The sequence below is a fragment of the Apodemus sylvaticus genome, chromosome 21 (assembly GCF_947179515.1).
Source record: "Apodemus sylvaticus chromosome 21, mApoSyl1.1, whole genome shotgun sequence".
NCBI lineage: Eukaryota > Metazoa > Chordata > Mammalia > Rodentia > Muridae > Apodemus > Apodemus sylvaticus.
Genome location: NC_067492.1, coordinates 22,425,990 through 22,450,868, shown reverse-complemented (window position 1 = coordinate 22,450,868; position 24,879 = coordinate 22,425,990). Strand labels below are relative to the sequence as shown.

The 24,879-nt window shown below is 42.5% G+C and overlaps 1 protein-coding gene across 1 annotated transcript in view; it reads left to right on the top strand.

Annotated features, from left to right (window-relative positions):
• The window catches only part of LOC127671515 (cytochrome b5 type B), a 35,488-nt gene extending 13,543 nt beyond the window's left edge, over positions 1 to 21,945 (top strand). Inside the window, exons 2-5 of the mRNA XM_052166310.1 lie at positions 4,733 to 4,861; positions 5,252 to 5,281; positions 13,962 to 13,990; positions 17,919 to 21,945. Coding sequence (XP_052022270.1) covers positions 4,733 to 4,861; positions 5,252 to 5,281; positions 13,962 to 13,990; positions 17,919 to 18,009 — 279 coding nt within the window. The 3' untranslated portion in view covers positions 18,010 to 21,945. The remainder of the gene's footprint in view (positions 1 to 4,732; positions 4,862 to 5,251; positions 5,282 to 13,961; positions 13,991 to 17,918) is intronic.
• Positions 21,946 to 24,879: the final 2,934 nt, after the last annotated feature.

The window sequence follows — 24,879 nt, the reverse complement described above, 5'->3', positions numbered from 1 at the left end:
ATGTGGCTGAAGCCATGGGTCCCTCCTCTTTGGTTGGTGGTTCCTGGGGAGCTTGGGCGTCTGGCTGGCTGACACTGTTGCTCCCCCATGGGGCTGCAAACCCCCTGAGCTCCTTCAATTCCTTCTCTAGCTCCTTCACCAGGGACCTGTCGCACAGTCCAATGGTTAGCTGTGAGCATCCACCTCTGAATTTGTCAGGCTCTGGCAGAGCCTCTCAGGAGACAGCCATATCAGGCTCCCATCAGCAAACACTTCCTGGCATCCGCAATAGCGTCTGGGTTTGGTGACTATATATGTGATGGATCCCTGGGGGGGCAGTCTCTGGATGGCCTTTCCTTCAGTCTCTACTCCACACTTTGTCTTCATATTTCCTCCTATAAGTATTTTGTACCCCTTCTAAGAAACACTGAAACACCCACACTTTGGTCTAACTTCTTCTTGAGCTTCATATGGTCTGTGAATTATATCTTGGGTATTCTGAGCTTTTGGGCAAATATCCACTTAGCAGTGGGTACATACCATGTGTGCTCTTTTGTGACTGGGTTACCTCACTCAGAGTGATATTTTCAAGTTCCATCCATTTGCCTAAGAATTTCATAAAGTCATTGTTTTTCATAGCTGAGAAGTATTACATTGTGTAAATGAACCACATTTTCTGTATTCATTCCTCTGTTGAGGGACATCTGGGTTGTTTCCAGCTTCTGGCTATTATAAATAAGGTTGCTATGAACATAGTGGAACATGTGTCCTTATTACATGTTGGAGCATCTTCTGGGTATATCCCCAGGAGTGATCTAGCTGAGTCCTCAGGTAGCACTATGTCCAATTTTCTGAGGAACCGCCAAACTGATTTCTAGAGCTGGTTACTTTCAGTTGCAGCACCTGGAAGTCGAAGGCAGGTGGATCTCTGCATTCAAGGACAAAACAGTGAGTTCCTAGACAGCCAGGCTGCATAGTGAGATCCTGTCTCAACTCCTCCGTCATCCCCCAAGAGAGGTTTTTACATGATACTATTTTTTGTAGTTATTTATCCATTTATTTTATGTAAATGAAATGTCAGTGTTTTACCTTCATGTATGTGTGCTTTGATGCTTGTAGAGGTCAGAAGTATCGGATTCCCTGTAATTGGAGTTACAGATGGTTGTGAATCACCATCTGGGTGCTAGGAACTGAACCTGGGTCCTCTGCAAGAGCCCCCTAAAACATTTTTAAGTTGGCGTTTTCTTTGTGAATTGCCAGCCACACATTTATTATTTCCTCTACTTTCTAGTTTTAAGGCTCAGGACAGAATGGCCCTGTTGCATGTCCATATCTTATATAGCCTCCCTTTTATATAGAGATATTCTTTCAAACAGTAGTTACCAGGTTAAAAGCAACTTTTTTTTTTTTTTTTTTTTTTTTTTTTTTTTTGGATTTGGTTTTTTCGAGACAGGGTTTCTCTGTGTAGCCCTGGCTGTCCTGGAACTCATTCTGAAGACCAGGCTGGCCTCGAACTCAGAAATCTGCCTGCCTCTGCCTCCCAGAGTGCTGGGATTACAGGCGTGCGCCACCACTGCCAGGCACAACTTTTCTTTTTAAATAATCATATTTATATGTATTTTCAAAAATTTGTTGTTAATTTTTGAGATTGTATTTTAAGTACAATAGTTCTCTCTCCAAACCCTCTTAGATACCTTCCTGCTCTCCTTTATATTTGTGGCTTTTTTTTTTTAAATCAATCGTTATCATAGGCACAATCTGTGTGATGTTTCCTCTCTCTCTCTGTGTGTGTGTGTGTGTGTGTGTATGTATGCATGCCTAAGTTTTCAGGGCTGACCGTTTGGCCGTAGATAGCCAGCTGGTGTGTTCTTCCCTTGGGAGGATCACCCCTCTCATGCTCACGCCCACTTTTACTTAGTTGTAAGGGTAGCTCTTAAGTCTTCACAGAAACCCACTTGCCTCTGCCTCTGCCTCTGTCTCCTGAGTGCTGGGAGCTAAAGGGGTGCACCGCCATCTATGTTCAGCTTTCTTTTTCTTTTTCTTTTTCTTTCTCTTTTCTTGTCTTTTCTTGTCTTGTCTTCTCTCCCTCTCCCTCTCCCTCTCCTCCCCCCTCCCCTCCCCTCCCCCCCTCCTCCTCCCCCTCCCCCTCTCCCTTTTCTTTTCTCCCCCCCCCCCCCCCAGACAGGGTTTCTCTGTGTAGCCCTGGCTGTCCTGGACCTCACTCTGTAGACCAGGCTGGTCTTGAACTCAGAAATCTTCCTGCCTCTACCTTCCAAGTGCTGGAATTACAGGCGTGCATGCACCGCTGCTGCTGCTGCTGCTGCTGCTGCTGCCGCCGCCGCCGCCTCCGCCTCCTCTGCCACCACCACCGCCGCCACCACCACCACCACCACCACCTGGCAGCTTTTCATTTTGATACAGGAGCTGACTTGAGTTTGGGATGCCCTGCCTCAGCCTTTTGACATGCTGGGATTCTGAGGCCTGTGCCACCAGGCTTGGCACATCCTCTGACTATGAAAGCCTGTTTGTTGGGATAGGATAAAAGAAAAATATTTTCCATAGTTTAGACATAGAGCAAGTTGGGATGTAGTTCTCTATGCAGTGACTTCATTTTCTCTCAAGACGGAACAGCCGAATGGTGGCAGTGTCACTCCTGCACTAAAATAGCCTGGTTAAACCCTGGGCTCTCCTGGGTGGAAACCTTAGGAGACCAAAATAGCAGCTGTTCTGCTCCTCAGAGAGCTCATGAGTAAGTGACTGTGATTGGTAGGTGACTTGGAAAGGCTTTGCATTTCTCTTGAATTAATCTTTAAAATATTAGCGCTGTTTAAGTGACTGTTATAAGAAGTAACTAATTAAAAAGACATTAGTGTTTCAGAAACACAGGCTTGGGTGTCAATGAAAACTCTAAATTTGTTAATAAGCAAATGTTTGCTGAGTATTGAAGTCAGGGACTGTTGTGTGTTAGTTTAGAAAATAAAGTTTTTAAATAGGTAATACTTGGTGAATACAGTTTCAAAAGACACAGTGTTCACTTTGTGCAGCAACCAGAGTCCCCTTTGGCATATTCATGTATCTACTTTTTTGTCTGTCTGTCTGTCTGTCTGTAGACAGAGCTTTTTGCAGCCCTGGATGGCTCTGTTTGCCATGCTGGCCTGAAACTCAGAGATCTGCTTGCTTCTGCCTCCCTTGTGCTGGGATAAAAGGTCTCTGTTATCGTGCCTGGCAGGTACCAAGTTTTTAAAACTTTATCAGTTTCTCTGTGTGCACATGTGTGTGCCAGCTGCTCCAGAGGGTGAAGGGAGTTAGGACGACTTCTGCAAGTCGGTTCTCTTCATGGGTTTCAGGGATCATAGCCTAGTCTATGTAATAGCACTAGCTGTAAGGATAGGTGTTCTTGTTCTTTGTAGGTTACAGATATGGGCACAAAGCCATCTCACTACTTAGCAGTGTAACTGTAGAGTGTATTTCCCCTCCCCTCCCCTATCTACCTCTTCTTCTTCTTTTTTTAAAATTTAAAACAATTTTAAGCTGATGATGCATACATTTAATCCCAACACTCAAGGAGGCAGAGGCAGGTGGATCTCTGTGAATACGAGTTCAGCTTGGTCTACAGAGCCACTTCCAGGACAGTCAAGGTTACACAGACAAAAGCCCTGTCTCAAAACCAAAAGAAAAAAAAAAAGAGAAGAAAAGAATTTTAAATTTACAAAAATTTCAGGATTAGCCATCCAGGAAGCTGAGGCAGGAAGAATTAATGCACATGCGCACACACACTCATTCACACACATACTCACACATACACACAAACATAGATACACACTCACACATGTACACATAGACACACATACACACATTCACACACACACAAAAGAATAAATATTTTAAAAAGGAAGAAGAGCCGGGTGGTAGTGGCACTCGCCTTTAACCCCAGCACTTGGGAGGCAGAGGCAGGCAGATTTCTGAGTTCGAGGCCAGCCTGGTTTACAGAGTGAGTTCCAGGACAGCCAGGGCTACACAGAGAAATCCTATCTCGAACAAAAATAAATAAATAAATAAATAAATAAATAGGAAGAAGAAAGAAAGGGAATGGGCAAGAACATAGCTCAGTTGGGAGAGTCCCTACCTACCATGCATGAAGCCCTGGGTTCAGTCCCTAGCACCTCATTAACCTAGACATGGTGGTCCACACCTGCAATCCAAGGGGACAGGAAGATCTGGCAGTTAAGTTCATCTTGGGTTTTACATTCCAGATCAGCTGTACCACATGAGACCCCATCTTCAAAAAGAAGTAGGGGGAGGGGAGGAGGAAGAAAGAAAAAATTCAAGAGTAGAATAAAGAGTTCCAGAAATTTGGGCAGGCGGTAGTGGAGCACGCCTATAATCCCAGCACTGTGGGAGGTAGAGGCAGGCGGATTTCTGAGTTCGAGGCCAGCCTGGTCTACAGAGTGAGTTCCAGGACAGCCAAGGCTATACAGAAGAGAAACCCTGTCTCCAAAAAAAAAAAAAAAAAGAAAAAAGAAAAAGAGTTCCAGAAATTCTAGAGTTCTTGTTTGTGGATTTTGTTGCAGTTTTACATACTATGCAGTTTGGGCCAGAATATTGTAGAAAATGGTGCTGTATTCTTCCTGATATGCCCTTACAAATGGCACAGAATTTGTTCCACTAAAGGGAGAGAAGGGATAGAAAGAAAAAAAAACTTCAGTTTGCTTTTTAGAGAGCCCTCTATTTAGCAAATGCTATTTCTTCACAGCATCCTGGTGGGGAAGAGGTTCTGCTGGAACAAGCTGGCGCTGATGCAACTGAAAGCTTTGAAGATGTCGGCCACTCCCCTGATGCTAGGGAGATGTTAAAGCAGTACTACATTGGTGATGTCCATCCGGTAAGAACTGTTGTAGCACTCAGACGCTATGCAGAGAAGACTACTTGACAGTCACTAACAGGATGAGAGAACAAATTATTTAGAGTAAAAATTCATTCAGGTTAGCTCTTGGGCCGGGTTTTCTCCAGAATCATCAAGCCATCCTGGGTTGTACATAGTATCTGAAAAGCCAAGGGAACTGGTTTTTATCTTTTATTGATTGATTCTTGTAATTAGTAACACCTGCTCCCAAAATAGTGGCTTAGCATTCTAATAGGGGATCCTGATGTGCTAAAGAGCGGACCTGGGCACCCTTTTCAGACCCTGAAGTCTCTGAAGGAGCTAACACATTGCTAGATGTCATTTAGATCTGTCTTGAGCATTGGTTTTTCTCTCTCTCTTTTTTAACAGAGTGACCTTAAACCTAAAGGTGATGACAAGGTAAGAAGTCACCACTTTGTAATTTGTGTTTTAAGTATTTCTATTAACTTGAGTAAAATTGCTTTTAAAAATAATTTTAATAAGAGAAGTTAAAATTGGCTGGAGGCCGGGCAGTGGTAGCGCACGCCTTTAATCCCAGCACTTGGGAGGCAGAGGCAGGTAGATTTCTGAGTTCGAGGCCAGCCTGGTCTACAGGGCGAGTTCCAGGGCAGCCATAGCTACACAGAGAAACATTCTCTCAAAAAACCAAAACAAAACAAAACCAGAATGACAACAAGAACAGAAATTCTCTGGAGAGATGGCTCAGTAGTTAAGAACACAGTTTACTCTTCCAGAAGACCAAGGTTTGATTCCTAGCACCCTCATGGTAGCTCAAAACTGTTTATACTCCAGTCCCAGGGATCTAATGTCCTCTTCTAGCTTCTGCTGACACTGCATACACATGGTACACAAGTGGCAGAACACTCATTCACATAAAATAAAATAAAATAAAATAGATAAAGCGGAGAATGTGACCCATGCTCCCAAAGGATCTCTGTGAGTCCATCTTCACTTTCATAGAAACAAAAATTCTGGGTTTTTGTTGTTGTATTTTGTTTGTTTGATTTTGTTTTTCATGATAGTGTTTCTCTGTGTAACAGCCCTGACTGTCCTGGGCTTTGTAGCTGACCTTGAACTCACAGAGATCCACCTGCCTCTAGCTCATGAGTGCTGGGGTTAAAGGTTTGCGTCACCATGCTTGGCTCCCAAAATTCTATTTTTAAGGAATTTGGACTTTATACCTGTCAGGAAAAAGGAAAAGCTGAATCTTAAACAGAAGGAATCATTTTAACATTTCTGTCGTGAGCCCAGCCTTTAATGGCTGAGACAGCTCTTCAGCCCAGTAGGAAACATTTTAATGCTCTGAAAGCTTTTTTTATTGAGACTCCAAAGGTTGTTTACTGTGGTTTTGGAAGAAATTAGTTTATGGGTTCAGTTTGGGAAGACATCTTATTCTTATATAAAACAGATGGCGCACGCCTGTAATCTTAGCACTTGGGAGGCAGAGGCAGGCAGATTTCTGAGTTCAAGGCCAGCCTGGTCTACAGAGTGAGTTCCAGGGCAGCCAGGGCTACACAGAGAAACCCTGTCTCAAACAAACAAACAAACAAACAAACACCAGATGATGGATACTCTGATTAATTTTTTCTCCAAGATATCTTCTTTATAATATAAAGGCCGTTCTTTCTGTCCTCATTTCCTCAAATTAATCTTTAAAATCCTGTATGCTCAGATTATTCCACATCCTTCCCAGTTTAATCAGTGGTGCAGCCAAATCAAAAGGCTTAGTATTAGAGTATTTGGAACCCTATATGTGCTTTGCCTGACTTAAGGACCAAGCAGAAAGCACGGAAGCCTTTTCTACTTCCTGCAAGCAGGGCAGTGTCACCTCCTATGTTCTCTGTCGGTTGGTTCCCTTGACTTCTGTCTTTAGAAGGTTGTTACATGCCCTCTAGTAAAGGGATAGCAGTCTAGGTATCTCCTGGCTCACCGTGGACACAATAGTCTCCCCTTCTTCCTTCTAGATTCTCATTCTTCATTGAGCCAGGAAATAATGAGCAGGTTTGACACAGCAATTCAAATTGGCCTGGGCACAAGAATTCTTTCGATTCAAGAGGCTGCTTGCTTGGCAGTGTGTGCCGTCTGTTGCCCTGAAATCCAGGGTGTGTATATAATTAGCTCTTCTCTCCTCTGCTGCTCGAACTGTTAAGTTACGAAGGAGATGAAATGCCTCTTTAAACAGTTGTCAGCACTGGTGGTTGGTTTCCCTTTCCTCCTCACGCCTTATGCACGCAGTCTTGAATCCTCTTGTGACATTAAGGTAAAATTTGAGCTAATATGATCTTAATTGACCATGTCTAGAAAATGGCACCCTGAGTTTAACATGTGACAGGCAACTCACTCACCTTGAACCTAGTCATCTTCACCCAGCTCTCCAAGGCAATCAAGAAAGCACTCTTTATGTTAAAACAACAGAAAGACACGTTTGCAGTTACAGTGGCTAGAAATCCATCAGTTGTTTCTTGTTGGTTTTCTTATTGCGAATACAGGAGGTACAGCGTTTGTGAGGAATCCACAACAGCATTTCGGAACTTCTGTCCCTTGTACCAGTGTTCTTTCCTGGGTTTCCACTAGTCCTGCTTAGAATCTCTGGAGTTGAGCTGGCTTTCCTTTTGTTTTTTGTTTTTGGTTTTTTGGGACAGGGTCTCTCTGTCCTCAGCCCTGGCTGTCCTGCAACTCACTCTGTAGATCAGGCTGACCTCAAACTCAGAAATCTGCCTGCCTCTGCCTCCCAGAGTGTTGGGATTAAAGGCGTGCACCACCACTGGCCAGCTTTTTTTTTTTTTTTTTTTAGATAATTTATATAATTTTATTTTATGTACATTTCTGTGAACAAGAGCTACAGACAGTTGAGGGCTGCCACGAGGGTGCAGAGAAATGAACCCTGGTCCTCTGGAAGAGTAGCTAGTGCTCTTAACCAGTGAGCCACTTCTTCAGGCCCCTGGGTTTGCATTTTAAATAGCCTAGGAGATAGGAAGGAAGCCAAACACCACACTTTCTGCTGAATGATGTGCCTGCCTGCCTGCCGTAGCAGATGACAACCCAGAGATACTGAATTTGCTCCTGTGCAAGCATTGCCTGCCTTCTGTAAGCCAAACAATTAGAGACTGATCAGCTGAAATAAAAGTGATTGGCCCTGGATTTTTTTTTTTTTCCCCTGCAAGAAGTATAGAAAAAGCCTCCTAGAACACCGAGTAGCATGATAATTTAGATCTGGAAATGGAGGATAGCCCATCCCAGGTTAGGGAGGGACTGAGAGCTGTGCTTTCAAGCCTGCTTTTCTCCAGTTACTTGTCCCCAAGGGACTTAACTCCATTAGGATGAGTCTGGCTGTCTGGCTGTTTGTTTCCAGTCAGGCTGTCTCTTACCCTCCAGGCAGATCAGGCAAAGGCAGTCTTTTGGAAAAATTTCAAGACTCCCTACCAGGTTTTCATAGAATTATATTCCAAATTGATTTCTTTTCCAGTAAGAAATTCTTGATCCCACAGTTTATCTCTGTGCTTGATGTTAGAGCCAAGAGGCTGTGAAGTGACCTGGCCTCTCACAGAGGCTGAAGCAGACACGTCTCTCCTAGGATGCAGAGATCACTGCCTTCCTTCCCCAAGTGGGAGGGAAGCTCATTTATTGATTAGTTTTCTTTCCTGTGGGCCAGGGTTTCTGAATCTGTAAAAAATGATTTCTAAGGCGCAGCCTTTAGCTTTAGGAGACGGTATTCTCATCTTCATCCTCCCTTTCCTTTTGTCTGCACCACCTATCCCCTCAGACAGTCTCTGCCTTCTTCCCAGGGAAAGTCAGTTTTCCAGCCTGGGCTCTGCTGTGTCTGCTGAGGATGACCTGAACTGCCAATCCTCCTGCCTTCCCTTCTGGAGCTCTGGGTTACAGGCATAGGCCACAGTGCCCAGTCTTCATTTCCCAATTCTTTTAGAAACAGCTTTTCATGTTCCTTTTACTGTAGTCTGGGTAATAGTATAATGGTCGCCATTGCTACATTGTAGATCAATAATAACCCAGTGGATGGCAGACATACTACTATATAAAAATGTTAAAGATTTCTTTCTTTTTTTTTTAAGATTTATTTATTTATTATATGTAAGTACACTGTAGCTGTCTTCAGACACACCAGAAGAGGGCACCAGGTCTCATTACAGATGGTTGTGAGCCACCATGTGGTTGCTGGGATTTGAACTCAGGACCTTCGGAAGAGCAGTCAGTGCTCTTAACCACTGAGCCATCTCTCCAGCCCAAAGATTTCTAATTTATAAATCTGACATGTTATTTTTCTCTTTGAGAGGGGATGTCACTGTGGCCTTGACTGACTTGGAACTCAGATCTGCTAGCTATTGCCTCCCAAGTGTTGATAAAGGTGTGCCATGGTCCTGCTTTACCCAGTAATAACTAATCAGAATTAAAGATTAGTTCACGTTTTGGCACATGCTGATGGCATATGATAAGACTGTTGTCTTCAAAAATGAAAAATAATAAAAAGAGACTCATATTTGGTAGGTGGGGATGAAAGAGTCAGTACTTCAAGACCTCCTCAGCTGCACCTGGTCTACATGGAAACCTGTTTCAGAAAAATAAAAAATAGCTCTTTGCTGTTCTTGTCTTAACTACCTAACTTACTGGAGTTTGCAGTGAGGCCCCATAGGATCAGTAGTGACTGCCACTGACCAAGGACTTCTGTCTGCTGATGTGGTTTGCCAGACAGCTATGATCTTTGGGAATTAAACCTAAAATGTCCTGGCCCAGTCACTCTTAAAAAACAAAATACTCTTTACTGAGCAGTGTCAGGTATTAATGTCTCTTATGAAGTTCTAGAAACAAGAAGCCAGACAGTGTTCTTCCATCCTTCCCAACTAGAATTGCTTGGTCACACATCTCCCCTTTAGGTCCAAATATGACCTTCACCTTGGGAGGGCTTATCCTTGAGACAAAATCTCATGTAGCCCAGGCTAGCCTCAAGCTCACCACTTAGTAGATGATGACCTTTTGACCCTCCTTTAACACCTCCCAAGTGACACCTCTGGGGTCACTTGTGTGAGCAGCTGTACCTGGTCAATGTGGTGATAAAACTCAGGCCTCCCTATGTGCTAGGCAACCCTCCTACCAACTGAGCTGCACCCCCAGGCTTTTTTCAGTGATATGTTATGTATTATCACAGGGGCTTCCTTTTGTTCTTATTTGAGACAGTTTCTCTATGCATCAGATAGTATGTTCTTAAGAGAATTTAGAAAATTGTATTAGTGAGTTTTTCTTGTTTTGTATTTTCTCCTGTCAACAGGAAAGTATTTTTATATACAACTACTAACTACAGGGTCATATTTATGAGGCAGTAATTATTGAACTATATTTTTATCCAGAGAAATTATTTGGGACTAGAGAGACAGCTCAGCAGTTAAGAGTGTGTGCTGTTGTTTCAGAGGACTGAAGTTTGATTTCCAGCATTCTTATTAGGTAGCTCACAACAACCTCTAACTCCAGCTCCAGGAACCACACCCTCTTCCAGTTTCCCAGAGCACTGTACTCACAGACTAATGTACTCAAAATCAACAGTAAAAAAATAAAGTTTTTATTGAAAAAAATTGCAGTAACATATATTTTAGTATGCTGGGACTTCATGAGAAGGCTGTTCCAAAGATTATATACTTCATGACATTACATAAACATTTTATAGATTTATACAATATTTAAATATTAAGTCTCTGTTCTCTAACTTTTTAAGTACTGTGCACCTAATAAAATTCAAACAGCAGTACCTTATAAGGGCCATGATATGATGGGGGTTAGGGGGGAGAAAAATCCTTTCTAAAAGTATTTTAAATAAAAATTCCCAACTTGTTTTCCTTAAGTTAGTAGCCACAGAAATGCCATTGAATAAAAAGCTGAGGAAACCATAAAGATTTATTTATTTTATTTATATGAGTACACTATAGCTGTCAGACAAACCAGAAGAGGGCAATGGATCCCATTACAGATGGTTGTGAGCCACCATGTGGTTGCTGGGAATTGAACTCAGGATCTCTGGAAGAGCAGTCAGTGCTCAAACTGCTGAGCCATCTCTCCAGCTCTGTTGAAGACATCTTAAGGCTTAAATTTTAAATCTTTGGAATCCTCTTGGAAAAGCAAATGCCTAGCTTAGGGATTAAATGCAAGCTCCTTATACATTTTATTTATCTGTTATTTATGCTTTTGAAAACTTAATTGTAATCTCTGATTAGGCAAAGATAGAGTACTCTGTCTCTACTGTCAGACCTTATAATCATACATTTGGCTTTCTCTTTCCTACCTTTTTGTTCTGGTGACAAAGTTTACCACATTCCTTAAGTGTGTGTTCTCTTTCACATTTTCTTATAAACAAAAGTTCATTGTGCAGTCCTCCTTCATAGACCCCAGCATCCCTGCCCATGACTGCCAGACTAACATTTCTTTCTTATTATTATTTTCAGATTAAGTCAATATTCAGTGTACAGTGCTTCTAGAGAAAATGTCTGGGAAAACAGTCTCTAGTCAAAGAGAAAAGGAGCTAGTCAAAGAGAAAGAAATAGCATGGGGTAGAGAGGTCCTGCAGTTTCCCTAGGCGTGTGAGAATGGTGTTTCCTCTCCTGCCCTTCAGAATTCAGATCTTGTTTTTGTTTTTGTTTTTTTCGAGAAAGGGCTCTCTGTGTAGCCCTGGCTGTCCTGGAACTCACTCTGTAGACCAGGCTGGCCTCGAACTCAGAAATCCACCTGCCTCTGTCTCCCAAGTGCTGGGACTAAAGGCATGCACCACCACCGCCCGGCCAGAATTCGGATCTTAAAGATCTTGCTAAGATGCCACAACTTAGAAAGTTGTGCTGGAATAATGATGTTATAATTCAGGTTCATCTGAATCTTCATTCTACAGACAAGGAAGCTGAGTTAGTCCTGAGCTGGAAGTTACTACACATAATTTCACTTATGGGCAGCTTTAGAAAAAGTTGACTTGGGGCTGAAAAAAATACCATAGTGGTTAAGAACATTGGCTGTTCATTCAGAGGACCTAGGTTCAGTTCCCTGAACCCACATGGCAGCTCATAACCATCATAACCATTTTTCTTTTTAGTTTTATAAAATTGAGAGAATTGAGCCACAAAATTAAACTTAACTTAGGTGACTTCTTTCTCAACTGACTGAAGGACTTGACTGTCAATGGCTGCGTCTTTAAGTATCACTTATTATGTCTGACTAAAAAGTGGGCGGCAGCCAAGCATGCGCTGTACTGTCAGCGTCCTGTGGGGAGTGTGTGCTTCTCTTCTCTTCCTCCAGTGTGCTATGCAAGTTTTTCTTCTTTCCCCCTTCTAGGAAGGAATTGCTCTTAAAACAGGGGCACTTTAAGGGACTTAGTTAAGAAACAACAACAGCCATCCATTTTACATGCTTTCTTTTTGTTCGGATTGATCGCTCCCCCTCCACATGTTGCAGGCTTGGCTCTCTGCTCCGTCCCCTGATGATGCAGCCCAAGGCGCCCTGTAGTTAGCACACGTTCAGAACTTGGGTATAAAATGAGTATTAAAGATCTGAAATGTACCAGCTGTGTGCTTTCAGACTTGAAATATGTATTCATTTGCATGACGGTGTTTCTAGTTCATACTATATGATAATAATCATAATCAATTTTAAAACAACTTGTTCACTCCACAAGAAAACCACAGACCTTTTCGCAGCCATATTCTATTACCCGTTGCCCAGCTTTCTGTTTCACTCTGTCTACATGAAGGGACTTATAGAACAGGTGGTCTCTTGCGTCTGCTCCTTTTCACTAGCCTGGGTAATGTTTTGAAGGGTCATCCATCTTGTAACGCACTTCGTTGCTTTTTATTTCCAACGTTTTACTTATGTTTATGTGTTTAGATGTTTTGTTTGCTTTCCTATCAGTGTACCATGTGAAGAAGAGTCAGATTTCCATGGGACTGCACTTACAGAGTTGGATTACTATCTGGGTGCTAGGAATTGAACCCAGATCCTCTGGAAGGGCAGCCAGTGCTCTTACCTGCTAAGTCAGCTCCCCATCCCCCAAACCTGATTTTAAGGATTATTTTGGAGACAGTTATGGTGAAAATATACTTGTAATCTCAGCACTTAGAAGGCTAAAGCAGGAGGATCTTGAGTTTAAGGCTACCCTGGACAGAGTGAATCTGTCTTGGGAGAAAAAAGATTGATTTGGTATTCTCTTTCCTTTACCTTCTCTTCCCCTTTCATTGTTAATAATCCAAGTTGGAGAGATGGCTCATTCCTGCTCTTCAGAGGACCTAGGCTTGCTTCCCAGCACCCAGAGATAAAGGGGTATCTAAGTATTTATATCCAGTTCCTGGGTGCCAACACCCTTTCCTGGTTCACATGCAAACATCCAGGCAAACACTTATACACATAACATTAAATAAATCTTTTGTTTTGTTTTGTTTTGTTTTCGAGACAGGGTTTCTCTGTGTAGCCCTGGCTGTCCTGGAATTCACTCTGTAGACCAGGCTGGCCTTGAACTCAGAAATCCTCATGCCTCTGCCTCCCAAGTGCTAGGATTAAAGGTGTGTGCTACCACTGCCTGGCTAAATAAATCTTAAAAAGAAAAGAGAAGTATTAAATAATCCCCCCAAAGTCCCTAGTTTCAATTTCAAAGAGTAAGCTGGGTCATTTCTACAAGCCAGGAATCAGCTGTCTGCACGTCCCGGAGCATTTGACAGCTGATAGTTTTGCAAGAGAAGACTTCTGAGGGCCTTTTAAAATGTTTTCAGAAAATGTGATCATAGCTATGCTGGTGGTAAGCCTGTTAATAGGTCTGTCATGTGACTCAAAATGTTAGTCCATTTCAATAGAGTTTTATCATTGATATTTTTACATGTACATCATTTCTCTGTTCTCATTAGTAACTCTTCACTAAGAAATACCAATGTGTTATAAGAAGTAAAAGATTTCAAGTCTACCCATTGTCTAGAGGTCAAAGGCGTGGAAATGCATAAAGGAAATTCTGTTATACTATCTACACTATCTCTAGATATCTAAGCAGGCTTGTGTGCACTGTACTAATGCTTTCTTTTTGTCATTTTTGAACATGTGACTTCTTCAGGATCCTTCAAAAAATGATTCATGCCAAAGGTTAGTATCGCCTTCTTCCTTATACTCTACATAATTTCTGGCAAGAGGGTCTTTTTAAAAGCACATGTCAGCTGGGCGGTGGTGGCGCACGCCTTGTAATCCCAGCACTCTGGGAGGCAAAGGCAGGCGGGTTTCTGAGTTTGAGGCCAGCCTGGTCTACAGAGTGAGTTCCAGGACAGCCAGGGCTATACAGAGAAACCCTGTCTAGAAAAAAACCAAACCAAAACAAAAAAAAACAAAACAACAACCCACATGTCTCGGGCCTGGAGAAATGGCTCAGCAGTGAAGAGCACTGGCTGTTTTACTAGAGGACCTGGTAACTTCAGCATGGGGTGTGTGGGTGTGTGGAGTGGGGGATCTTATGCCCTCTTCTAGTCTCTGTGGGCACTAGGTATGCACGTGGTAGACAGACATGTAGGCAAAATCTACATATACATAAGTGTTTGTTTTGAGACAAGGTTTCTCTGTGTAGCCCTGGAACTTGCTCGCTAGACCAGGTTGACCTCAAACTCAGAGATCCTTCTGCCTCTGCCTCCAGAGTGCTCTGATTAAAGGTGCATGCCATATAACTAAAGTTTTAAGAAGGAAAACCTAAGCAAAGAATTTCTATGTAGATACAGGTAGCACTAATTGGTTTTGCGGAGGGGGAGAGTATTAATTATTTTTAAACAGAGGATGTGAAAATGAGAGGGAGACAGGGTGGAAGCCCTGGACAGAGCCGGAGGACGGTGGTAGTGAGAGGGTATCATCAAATATATGAATAAATGTATGAAATTTTCAAAGAATCAGTGCTTTTTTAAAAAAAGAATTACCTATGGGCCAGGCGGTGGTGGTGCATGCCTGTAATCCCAGCACTCTGGGAGGCAGAGGCAGGCGGATTTCTGAGTTCGAGGCCAGCCTGGTCTACAGAGTTCCAGGACAGCCAGGGCTATACAGAGAAACCCTGTCTCGAAAAAACCAAATCCAAAAAAAAAAAAAAAAAAAAAGAATTATCTAAAAATACATAAAGATTTAAAAATAATCTCAATAGAATATGCACAGAGATTTGCATTTAGATGCTTTACATAAATACAAGCATATGGAAAAAGGTTTAATGTCTTTATCATTAAAATCATGGGTCTGTCTTACACCTGGGTGGGCAAAACTACAATTTCTATATCTGAGACTTGCTTATTAAAAAACTGAGTTACCAAGACACTTAACCCTTCCTCAGGACTGTTAATGGGAACATTTACTTTGAGAACACTTTGCAGTGTCTAGTAAAATTAACAATATGAATAACTTTTGACCTAACAATTCCACTTCTATGGGTCTTATAATAGAAACATGTCATAAACCAGGGCACAGTAAGCCTGCCTTGTGGTTCCAGTTGCTGTAAGGGATTGTTTGACCCAGGAGTTTTGAGATCAACCTTGGCAACATAGTAAGACTGTTGCCCAAAAGAAAAGCACAAGGAAGCAGATGTATGAATGTTTATAGCTGGCACTGGAGAGATGGCTCAGTGGTAAAGAACATGAGCTGTTCTTGCAGAGGACCTGGGTTTAGTCCTGGCATCCACATGACAGCTCACAATCAGCTATAATTCCAGTTCTGGGGGAATCCAACACCTTCTGACCTTTGAGAACACCAGGCCCTCATATGGCACATATACATACATTCAGGCAAAAAACTCATTCATATAAACTAAATATAAAAATTTTTAAGTTTTTCCTCAAGTAGGCAGAGGCAGGTGGATGTGTATCAGTTTATGATCAGCCCAGTCTACATAGTAAGCTGCAAGCCACTCCACACTACATAGTGAGACCCTGTCTCAAAAGAACAACAACAAAAAGAATGCTTATAGCATTCAACAATGCGCGCACACACACAATATTGTTTTAAGGAGCGTGGTGTCTGCTCTGAAACTCCTAAGGGAAGTCACCTGCAGCACTTCCCATGCATTGCCACTTGCTTAACTTCTTTTAGAACAACCATGCACTCTGTGCATCCTCATTAGTGTCCAAAATTAGAACTAGACAGCAAAGGGCTAGAGAGACAGCTCAGTGGTTATAGGACTGCTGCTCTTGCATGGGTTCCCAGCATCCACATGGTGGCTTACAGCTATCCACAACTCCAGTTCCTGGGTTATCTGATGCCCTCTTTTGACCTCTGAGGGCACCAAGAACCAACATAGAATACATACATACATGCAGACAAAACACTCATAGACTTAAAATAAATAATAAGCCAGGCAGTGGTGGCAAACGCCTTTAATCCCAGCACTTGGGAGGCAGAGGCAGGTGGATTTCTGAGTTCAAGGCCAACCTGGTCTACAGAGTGAGTTCCAGGACAGCCAGGGCTACACAGAGAAACCCTGTCTCGGGGAAAAAAAATTCTAAAAAAACAAAACAAAACTGGCCTCCCAACTTCCATTACCAGCTTCTAACTTGGGATGCAAGGATTATGTTATCTTCCTTAGTAGGAAAGAGAAATATTGGTTATAATAATATAGATAATACAAAAGTCTATATAGAATGATTATTTTCCTCATGGGGTCCTGCTCCTAGCACCATACACATAAAAATTAATATTGTATTATAATTATTTGTTTAAAAATCACAAAGGCAAATCTTAATAGCTCTAACCCCATAACCCAGATATAACTATTTTTATATAAAAACACCTAGAACCGTATGTATGTATATCTTATTTATCTTTTGAAACACCGGAGTAACTATAACTTTTTTTTTTTAATCGTGTGTCTTTGCCTGCATGGGGTGTAAATTTCCTCCTCAGGGACACTGTCTCCTTTGAGACATGGCCTTTCACTGTCCTGTGGTACAGTGGCTCAGCCAGACTGGCAAATGGATGGCCCTGCCCATCCTTACTCCCCAGCACTGACATTGCAAGCCTCGTCACTGCGCCCTGAATTTGTACTTGAGTCCTTGGATCACAGTTTCCTGAACAAGTACATTAACTATTTCCTAGCCCTTAACACTCCTGATCTTCCTGCCTCAGTATCCAAATTCTGTAGTCATGGGCTCTGTGTGTGTGTGTGTTTCCTTTTCTGTTCTCTTTGCTTGCTTGCTTGACAGCATCTTGATGCATAGCTGGGTCTGGGCTGGTGCGTGTACCACAGTCCCCAGCTTGTATGTGTGTTTCGACAGCTTACTCTTTTTGATGTGTTTGTGGTGCTAAGTATTCAAAGTCAGAGCCTTTTTATTTTATGGTAGATAAGTACCACTAAGCTACATCCTTTTTTTTTTTTTTTTGGAGACCTGTCACTGTGTGGTCTTGAACTCTCAAAGATTTGCTTGCTTTTGCCCCCAGAGTGCTGGGATTAAAGGCACACACAACCATGCCTTGTAGGTCAGATCCTTTTTATTTTTAACATCCTTTTTAAAAGGGGGTCTTTAGGGCCCTGCATGTTAGCTTAACAAGAAAAGACAGCTGCCAGATCTCTCATGATTCAAGTTCTCATGTGGCAGAAGGAGAGAACCAACTCCCACATGTTGTCCTCTGACCTCCAAAGATACATCATGCCATGCCCGGGCACATGTGTGCACGAGAACAAATAAATGTAGAGTTGGCTTTGTTTGTTTGCTTTTCCTTTCAAATACTGTATTGTAAAAGCAATTAAGAGAAAAATCAAGATAAATCAAGACCCCTGTCTCATGTATTAAACATGAACGCTGAAAAAATTCAATTATTTAGAGTAAATATTCTCTTTTTTAAGAAGATTTATTATATATATTATGTACACTGTAGCTGTCTCAGACACACCAGAAGAGGGCATCAGATTTCATTACAGATGGTTGTGAGCGACCATGTGATTGCTGGGATTTGAACTCAGGACCTTCAGAAGAACAGTCAGTGCTCTTAACCACTGAGCCATATCTCCAGCCCTAAATATTCTTAACGGATTGCTTTTTCTTCCTTTTTTTTCCAGTTCTTGGGCATATTGGATTGTCCCCATCGTGGGTGCTGTTCTTATAGGTTTCCTGTATCGTCACTTCTGGTGCGACAGCAAATCCTCCTGAGGAGACCATGTTGAAGTGTGGGCACATGCTCCTGGGATGAGAGGTGGAGACTTGTGTGGAGGCTGCGGGTGCTCCCTCCTTGGATCCTGCCAGTTGTTTTCTTTCCCCTTGGAGCCAAGATGGTTGACCAGATATCTATTCTCCTTCAATGTAGGACCAGAGTCTTTCCTCAGCCAGAGCCTGATGCCCAAAGCACCTGTTCACGCTGTGTCCTTGCCAGGGTTTTCTCTCACTGGTTCCCAGTCCTTCCCTTCATTTCAAGAGTTGATGCGAATGACTTAGAGTTCCTGTGTGGTGGTGACATGGCCTTTGGGGACACTACATGATTTCTAATATTTTGAATTCGCAATAGACACAGTTAAGGGAACAGTGGTGTAGTTATGAAACTTTCCCCATTTTTCTTTTAAGTAAATTTATTTTTTTTAAATTCTGATTTAATTTTGTCATTCATAAGGGATTTAATTCATGAGGTTGTGTATCTCTTATTTCAAACACAGCTGCCAAATAATCTTATTTATGATTGTTAGAAGTAAGGAGCCAGTAAGATGGATAAAAGCGATTGCTGAAAAGCCTGACGACCTGCGTCTGAGTCCCTGTACCCACAGGGTAGAAGGAGAGAACCAGTTTCCAAAAGAAATTGACACACACACACACACCAGATGTAATTTTTAAAAATAGAACAACAGCAACAGTGGTTGTCTCCCTCCCCCACCCCGATAGTGTAGCTGATGGTGCCTCCTGACCCTAAGTCCAGCCTTTCTTTTCCCCGAGAGTACTTCACAAAACTGTGTATCCCTTTGATTTCTTAGGGATATAAGAGCTGAGCAGGGGCCAGCTTCAGAATAATCTCTTTTACAAAGAGAACAAACACTACTTGCAGGAGAGCAGTTTAAAAAGTGACCAACATGCACTCTGTTCTGACACCGGTTTCTAACCATCTTCTGCCCTGGCCGTCTTTACCGGTGAAGGATGAGTGTGTGGTCATCCATGGAACTTCACTACAGTCCATGGGTCTTTCTGCTTTTTTGTTTACTGATTAGCAAATTTCTGACTCCCTGTCTTAGAGTAAGAGATTCAAGTTTGATCTTATGTTTATCTCAGTAAAATAACTTACATGTAAATGTCACTGTCCGGCATGCCATTTCAGATTGGAAAACCATGCCAAGAGACTTCTGTTTTCATCTGGGTTTTTACCTCCATGGCTCCAACTTGGTGATTTTGTCCTACTTTTCTATTGAGGATAATGATAATCTGGAAGCTTTTAATGCCCCCCCCCCCCGAATATGAATTTCATTGGAAAGTAGGCAATCATTAAAATTCCTTTTCTCGTTGGTCCAGGCATTTTCCTGGCACCTTTGACTGTCTTCTCTCTCCCTGTGTCAGTGCCTGACAGGACCCAGCTGTTCCTTAGTTTCTGTGATTTTTCTTCACATCTTTGTTCATCACCAGTCCCAGTCAGCTTCTGCGCTAGTGTCACACCCAGCAGGAAACCATGGGATTCCATCAGGACCAGAGGTGTTGGGAAATGTCCTCCTGCCTCCCTTCCAGCTTTCCAGGAGCTTGACAGGACAGGAAACTGCCCATGCAAACTATTTAAAAAAAAGTTCAGCCCAGGACTCGTATCCTGTGATTTAGCAGTTGAATGAATTCAGAATTCATCAAAATAACATTAGCCTTTTCCTTGCATACTTGGATATGATATTTTAGAGTGATTTCTAGGTGACTTTTATATGCCAGAGATGAAGACTTAATCATCCTTTCATCTTTAAAAACATTTGTAACATTGTGTCATAGATTGCCAGCGTAGTTATTCTGTAACAAACGTGGCATGAGGAGCGCACCTGCACATAAAGGCAGGGAAGGCCAGGACCCACTTGCTGGGATAGGGAAGTCACATGGAGCATGCTGGGTAGAAGGACACTGAGTGCAGGGCGGGAGCGGCCCAGCTAACACCAAACCTGATGGTACACCTGGTGGAAAACATCTGCCTTATAGGAAATGTTAAAGAACTGTATTTTCAGCTGGGCATGGTGGCACACACCTTTAATCCCAATGTAGGAGAGGGAGAGGCTGGAAAATCTCTGACTTGAGGCCAGCCTGGTCTACATAGTAAGTTCCGGGACAGTTAGGGCTACATAGAGAGACCATGTCACAACCACCCCACCAAATAAAAGAACTATATTTTTAAGTAAAATTGGTGTTTTGATATTTCTACAGCAAACATCAATACAAAAAGCATTTTTTTTCTATTTTACATGTGTCTTTTCCTGCTTATATGAGCTTTTCCTCCCCTGAGAGCCAGAAGGAGATTTTCATACTTTTGTCTTTGCTATCCATGAAATCTGTCAATACCCAGGGCTTCTTTTGAACTACTGATAATGTGATGTCATTTTGTATTACAAAAAAAAATGATGCTGCTTTTTTTTTTTTTAAATCTTTAATCCCAGTACTTGGGAGGCAGAAGCAGACAGTTCTCTTGAGTTGTAGGCCAGCCTGGTTTACAGAGCAAACTCTAGACCAGCCAAAGCTACATAATGAGACTCTGTCTCAAAACAAAACCCAAAACCTTTCAGGTCTATTTGCTGTAATTCTGTTGCCTACATAAACAGCTAGGTGAAAGATAGGTTTTAGGTGAGAGTCTGTCAAGGCTTTTCATAAACAACAAAGCAATACACCATGAACACAAGTGTATTTTTAAGAGTCTGAACTTGTCAAAGAAGCCTGGACTTTTTAGTGTCATGAAAACCATTATTAAGACTTAGAGGAGCCAGTTCCTGTCCCCTGACAGCACCTCCTGACCTGGGGCAGGGTGGATTTGGTTGTTTATTCTTGAGGTGACCAGCTGCTGTCAAATACACAGGCAATGGCAGGTGAATGCGAGAGATTTCATGTTACCCAGATACAGGGTGTTAACGCCCATTCTCCAAAAGTTTCCACCCAGCCCCGGAAGCTGGTTTTCATCATTGGGTGATGTACCCACTTGTAAAGAAAGCAACAGGAGCCGGGTGGTGGTGGCGCACGCCTGTAATCCCAGCACTCTGGGAGGCAGAGGCAGGTGGATGTCTGAGTTTGAGGCCAGCCTGGTCTACAGAGTGAGTTCCAGGACAGCCAAGGCTACACAGAGAAACCCTGTCTCGAAAAAACCAAATCCAAAAAACCAAAAAAAGAAAAGAAAGCAACAGGACACAGTCTCTGGACTGTTGATATCTCCTTGTGTGATTATTTGAGCAGGGCAAGTCTGTCCAAAGCTCTCACTTGAGCTGGCCGGCTCTTCCAGCACTTGCCATCGTGGCTCATGGGGTTGGGTCCGTGCTCATTTAGTGCTGTTGGCAGTGAAGAGTGACTGACAAGCCAGGGGTGTCACACATGCAGCACTCATGCTTCTGTCTCAGGTGATCCCCATCTGGCTGAGGTCGCCCTGAGATGGCTGAAGCCAGAGAAGAAATGTTGTTTGCCTCCTGCCTCAGGGGGGGTGGACTCACAGACATGTCGTGTCTCAACAAGAAACTGAAGGGTTGAAGTTGTAAGATTCAGTTGCCAAATATCCCAAAAGTAACAGGGAGCTCCGTCCCATTTGGCCAGCTTTGGGATTTGTGGGAGTGGTTTAGGAGGGAGGCTGAAGAAGCAGGGATGTGCCAGTCACCTGCCTTACGCCCCGTGTCTTACTCATGAATTGCAGGGGCTGCTCCTTGCCCACGCCTGCATCATCTAGATCAGCTGCTTGGGTAGAACATCCTTTTGGTTATTTAACTTGCCTTTTCCTGCACCCTCAACTGAGTGGCTAATACTACATTCCTTTTGTGAATTCAACGATGGAGTTTGTTTACCTATTTGGTTTCAGCTTATTTTGAACAAAGATCTTTGTCTCTTTCTACTGGAATGTGCACACAGTGAATGTTTGTTAGAACTACACAATAAAGATACTGTTTTCCTTTTCTTGTCCTGACTACGGTTGCTTTAAAAAAAAAAAAAAGACTTGTTTTTAGGGAAGTGTTGGTGCTGTGCTTCTTAGGTGTTCTGGATGTAGATGGTCGGGGTGCACTGCTAACATTTCATATAACCTAAGTTAGGGTGCGTGGTGGCTCCTCAGGGTTGGTTGTTGGAAGTGGATTTCTCATTTGATAATTGAGAGATCGAGCCATCCAGGCTTGGCCATGTTAAAGGATATGAGGTAGGAACCAGAAAACAAGTTTGGAGTTCTATTTCTACCAGTAAAGAAAAGCCAACATGAGGTAATGTTTTATTGTCTGCAATGCTGGGCCTCAACTGATTGTTTTTCTTGGAACTAGCTAAACTGTTGGGGAAATTTATACACAGAGGTTGAGGTTCTAGCAATTGTGTGAAGCAAGGGAAATAGACCATTTTATAATTACCTCTATCACACACTGATAGCCTTTTAGCATGACCAGCATTAGGTCACGAGTAGATCACTCATTAGGCCCTGGCGATTCCACTACCACAAGAATCGAGGATTAGTCACAGGAAGGGATAGCCCCATTCTTAATGCCAGTATTTGAATCTAATGTTTAATCCCTGATGCTAATAGGAATTCATTACCAAGGCACTCTTCCTGCTGTTTGATAGTTGCCTGACAATTGTTCCCTGATTCACAATAATCAGAGAAGTCTATGACTCCATTTACAAAACTTTAAGTTAAGAAAACCCCACATAATTTATTAAAATCTGGTAATGGGTAGCATACATCTGACAGCATTTAGCTAGATGGCTGATCTGTGAAGTTCAAAGCTCACTCAACTGAGTCGCTTTATATGCATTTTGAAAAATTAATTCTTGAGGCTAGAGAGATGACTTAGAAGCTAAGAGCACTGGCTGCTCTTCTAAAAGGCTTGGGTTCAAGTCTCAGTACCCACATGACCATAAACAATCTGATGTCCTCTTCTGGCCTCTGTAGTCACTGTTGATATGTGATGTCTACATACATGCAAGCAAAACACCCAAACACATAGTTGAAAAACAGACCACAGCTCAATTCTTTTATGAAGCACTGAAACAATTGCTTTTCTGATGGCTTCTGAGAACACAGTTGTAAAACTGTTTATCATTTGTGTGACACCTGTGTGTTAGGAAGTACCAGCAGAGAGCTCCAGGCATTACTGATCTTTGTTCTTACCTTAGCTTCACAAGTGAAATGGGATGCCCAGGTTTTTCAGATTTTACTACTGACTCAGAAAGTCACTAAAGGGAGAGGCAGAACTTGAACCTGCTTGGATATTTTTGTTTTGCCTCTTGCGACAAGGCCTAACCATGTAGCCCAGGATAGCTTCTGAATTCAGCATTCATCTGCTTCAGCTGCCCTGGTGCTGGGTTATGAATTGATGCCACCACATATCTCTGTAGTAATGATAGGCTTGAAATGACTCAATTTTCTTGCAAAACAGATTTTTTTATTTTTTTTATTTATTTATTTTTTTTTTTTGTGGCGCTGGGGATCCAATCCCGGGCTTTCATCCATGCCAAGCTAATACTGTACACTCAGTTTCATTGTAACACCACAGAATGTTCATTAAATTATTTAAGAGAGTCTTGCTGTGTACCTAATCTTACAGAACTCCAGCTCTCCTACCCCAGCCTTCCAAATGTCACATACTTAAACAAGCTTATGGTTAAAAGTATTCAGATATATGGCTGCCAGGAAAATGCTTTCTGTCTATCCGGGTGAAAAATATAATCTCAGTGCTTGGGAGGTTGAGGCAAGTAGATCTTGAATTTGAGGCCAGCCCAAAATTAAAAAGAAAAAGAAAGAAAAGAAGCATATATGTTCTAGAATTGTGCTTAGAATAGTCCTAATGTAAACACTGAAGGAAAACCTAGAGGTTTTTTTAAATAAATATATTTTATTTATTATATACAGTGTCTTCACTGTAGTTGTCTTCAGACAACCCAGAAGAGGGGGTCAGATCTTGTTGCGGATGGTTGTGAGCCACCATGTGGGTTCTGGGATTTGAACTCAGGACCTTCAGAAGACCAGTCAGTGCCCTTAACCTGCTGAGCCATCTCTCCAGCCCCATCCTAGAAGAGGTTTTAATCAACAATTGCTTTCTACCAACAGAAAGCCTAAGAATCCAGTAGTTTAGTCCATGAGGCTGGATGTCCCTTCCTGTTTTTTAGCACACCAGAATCCTGAAGAAATATGCTGAATGCCAGTGAAGGAGTGGACTCGCCAGAGTTTCCTTCTTCCAGGTTCTTTTTATAGCAGACAGCGTGGCCTAGATTAAAAGTCTTCCCATTGCAAAAGATTTTGATTTAGGTGGGTCTTCCCACTTCAAATTATTTAATTCAGGAGAATCCCTCACAAATGAAATCATAAAGTCGCTTGAGCTTTACTTAACTCCAGATGTACTCAGATTGATACCCACAATAGCCACAAGTCAGAGCCTTGTCAACTCGACACAAAAATCACACGAGCTAGCTTGGGTGTGATGGCACAGCCTTTACTCCCAGCATTTGGGAGCCGGAACCTGGAGGGTAACGAGTGGGAGATCAGCCTGGTCTATACAATGCTTCATTTCAAAAATAAAGGAAAAATTAGGGCGTGGGGAGGAGAGGTGGCTGAGTGTTTAAGAGCACTCATTGGCTGTTCTTCAAAAGGACCCAGCTTCAATTTCCAGCACACTCATGGCAGCTCAAATCTGTAACTCGAGTCCCAGGGTTCCAACACCTTCTGAGGGTACCAGCCGCACACATGCTGCACAGACGTGCATGTAAGCAAAACACCCACACACAGAATAATAATTTTTAAAAATGGCTTAGTGGGCAGAAATCCATGCTACACAAGTCTGATGGGGTCTGTTCCTCAAACACATATAAAGACAGGAAGAGAGAAAGGACTCTGGGTATTTGTCCCAGTCC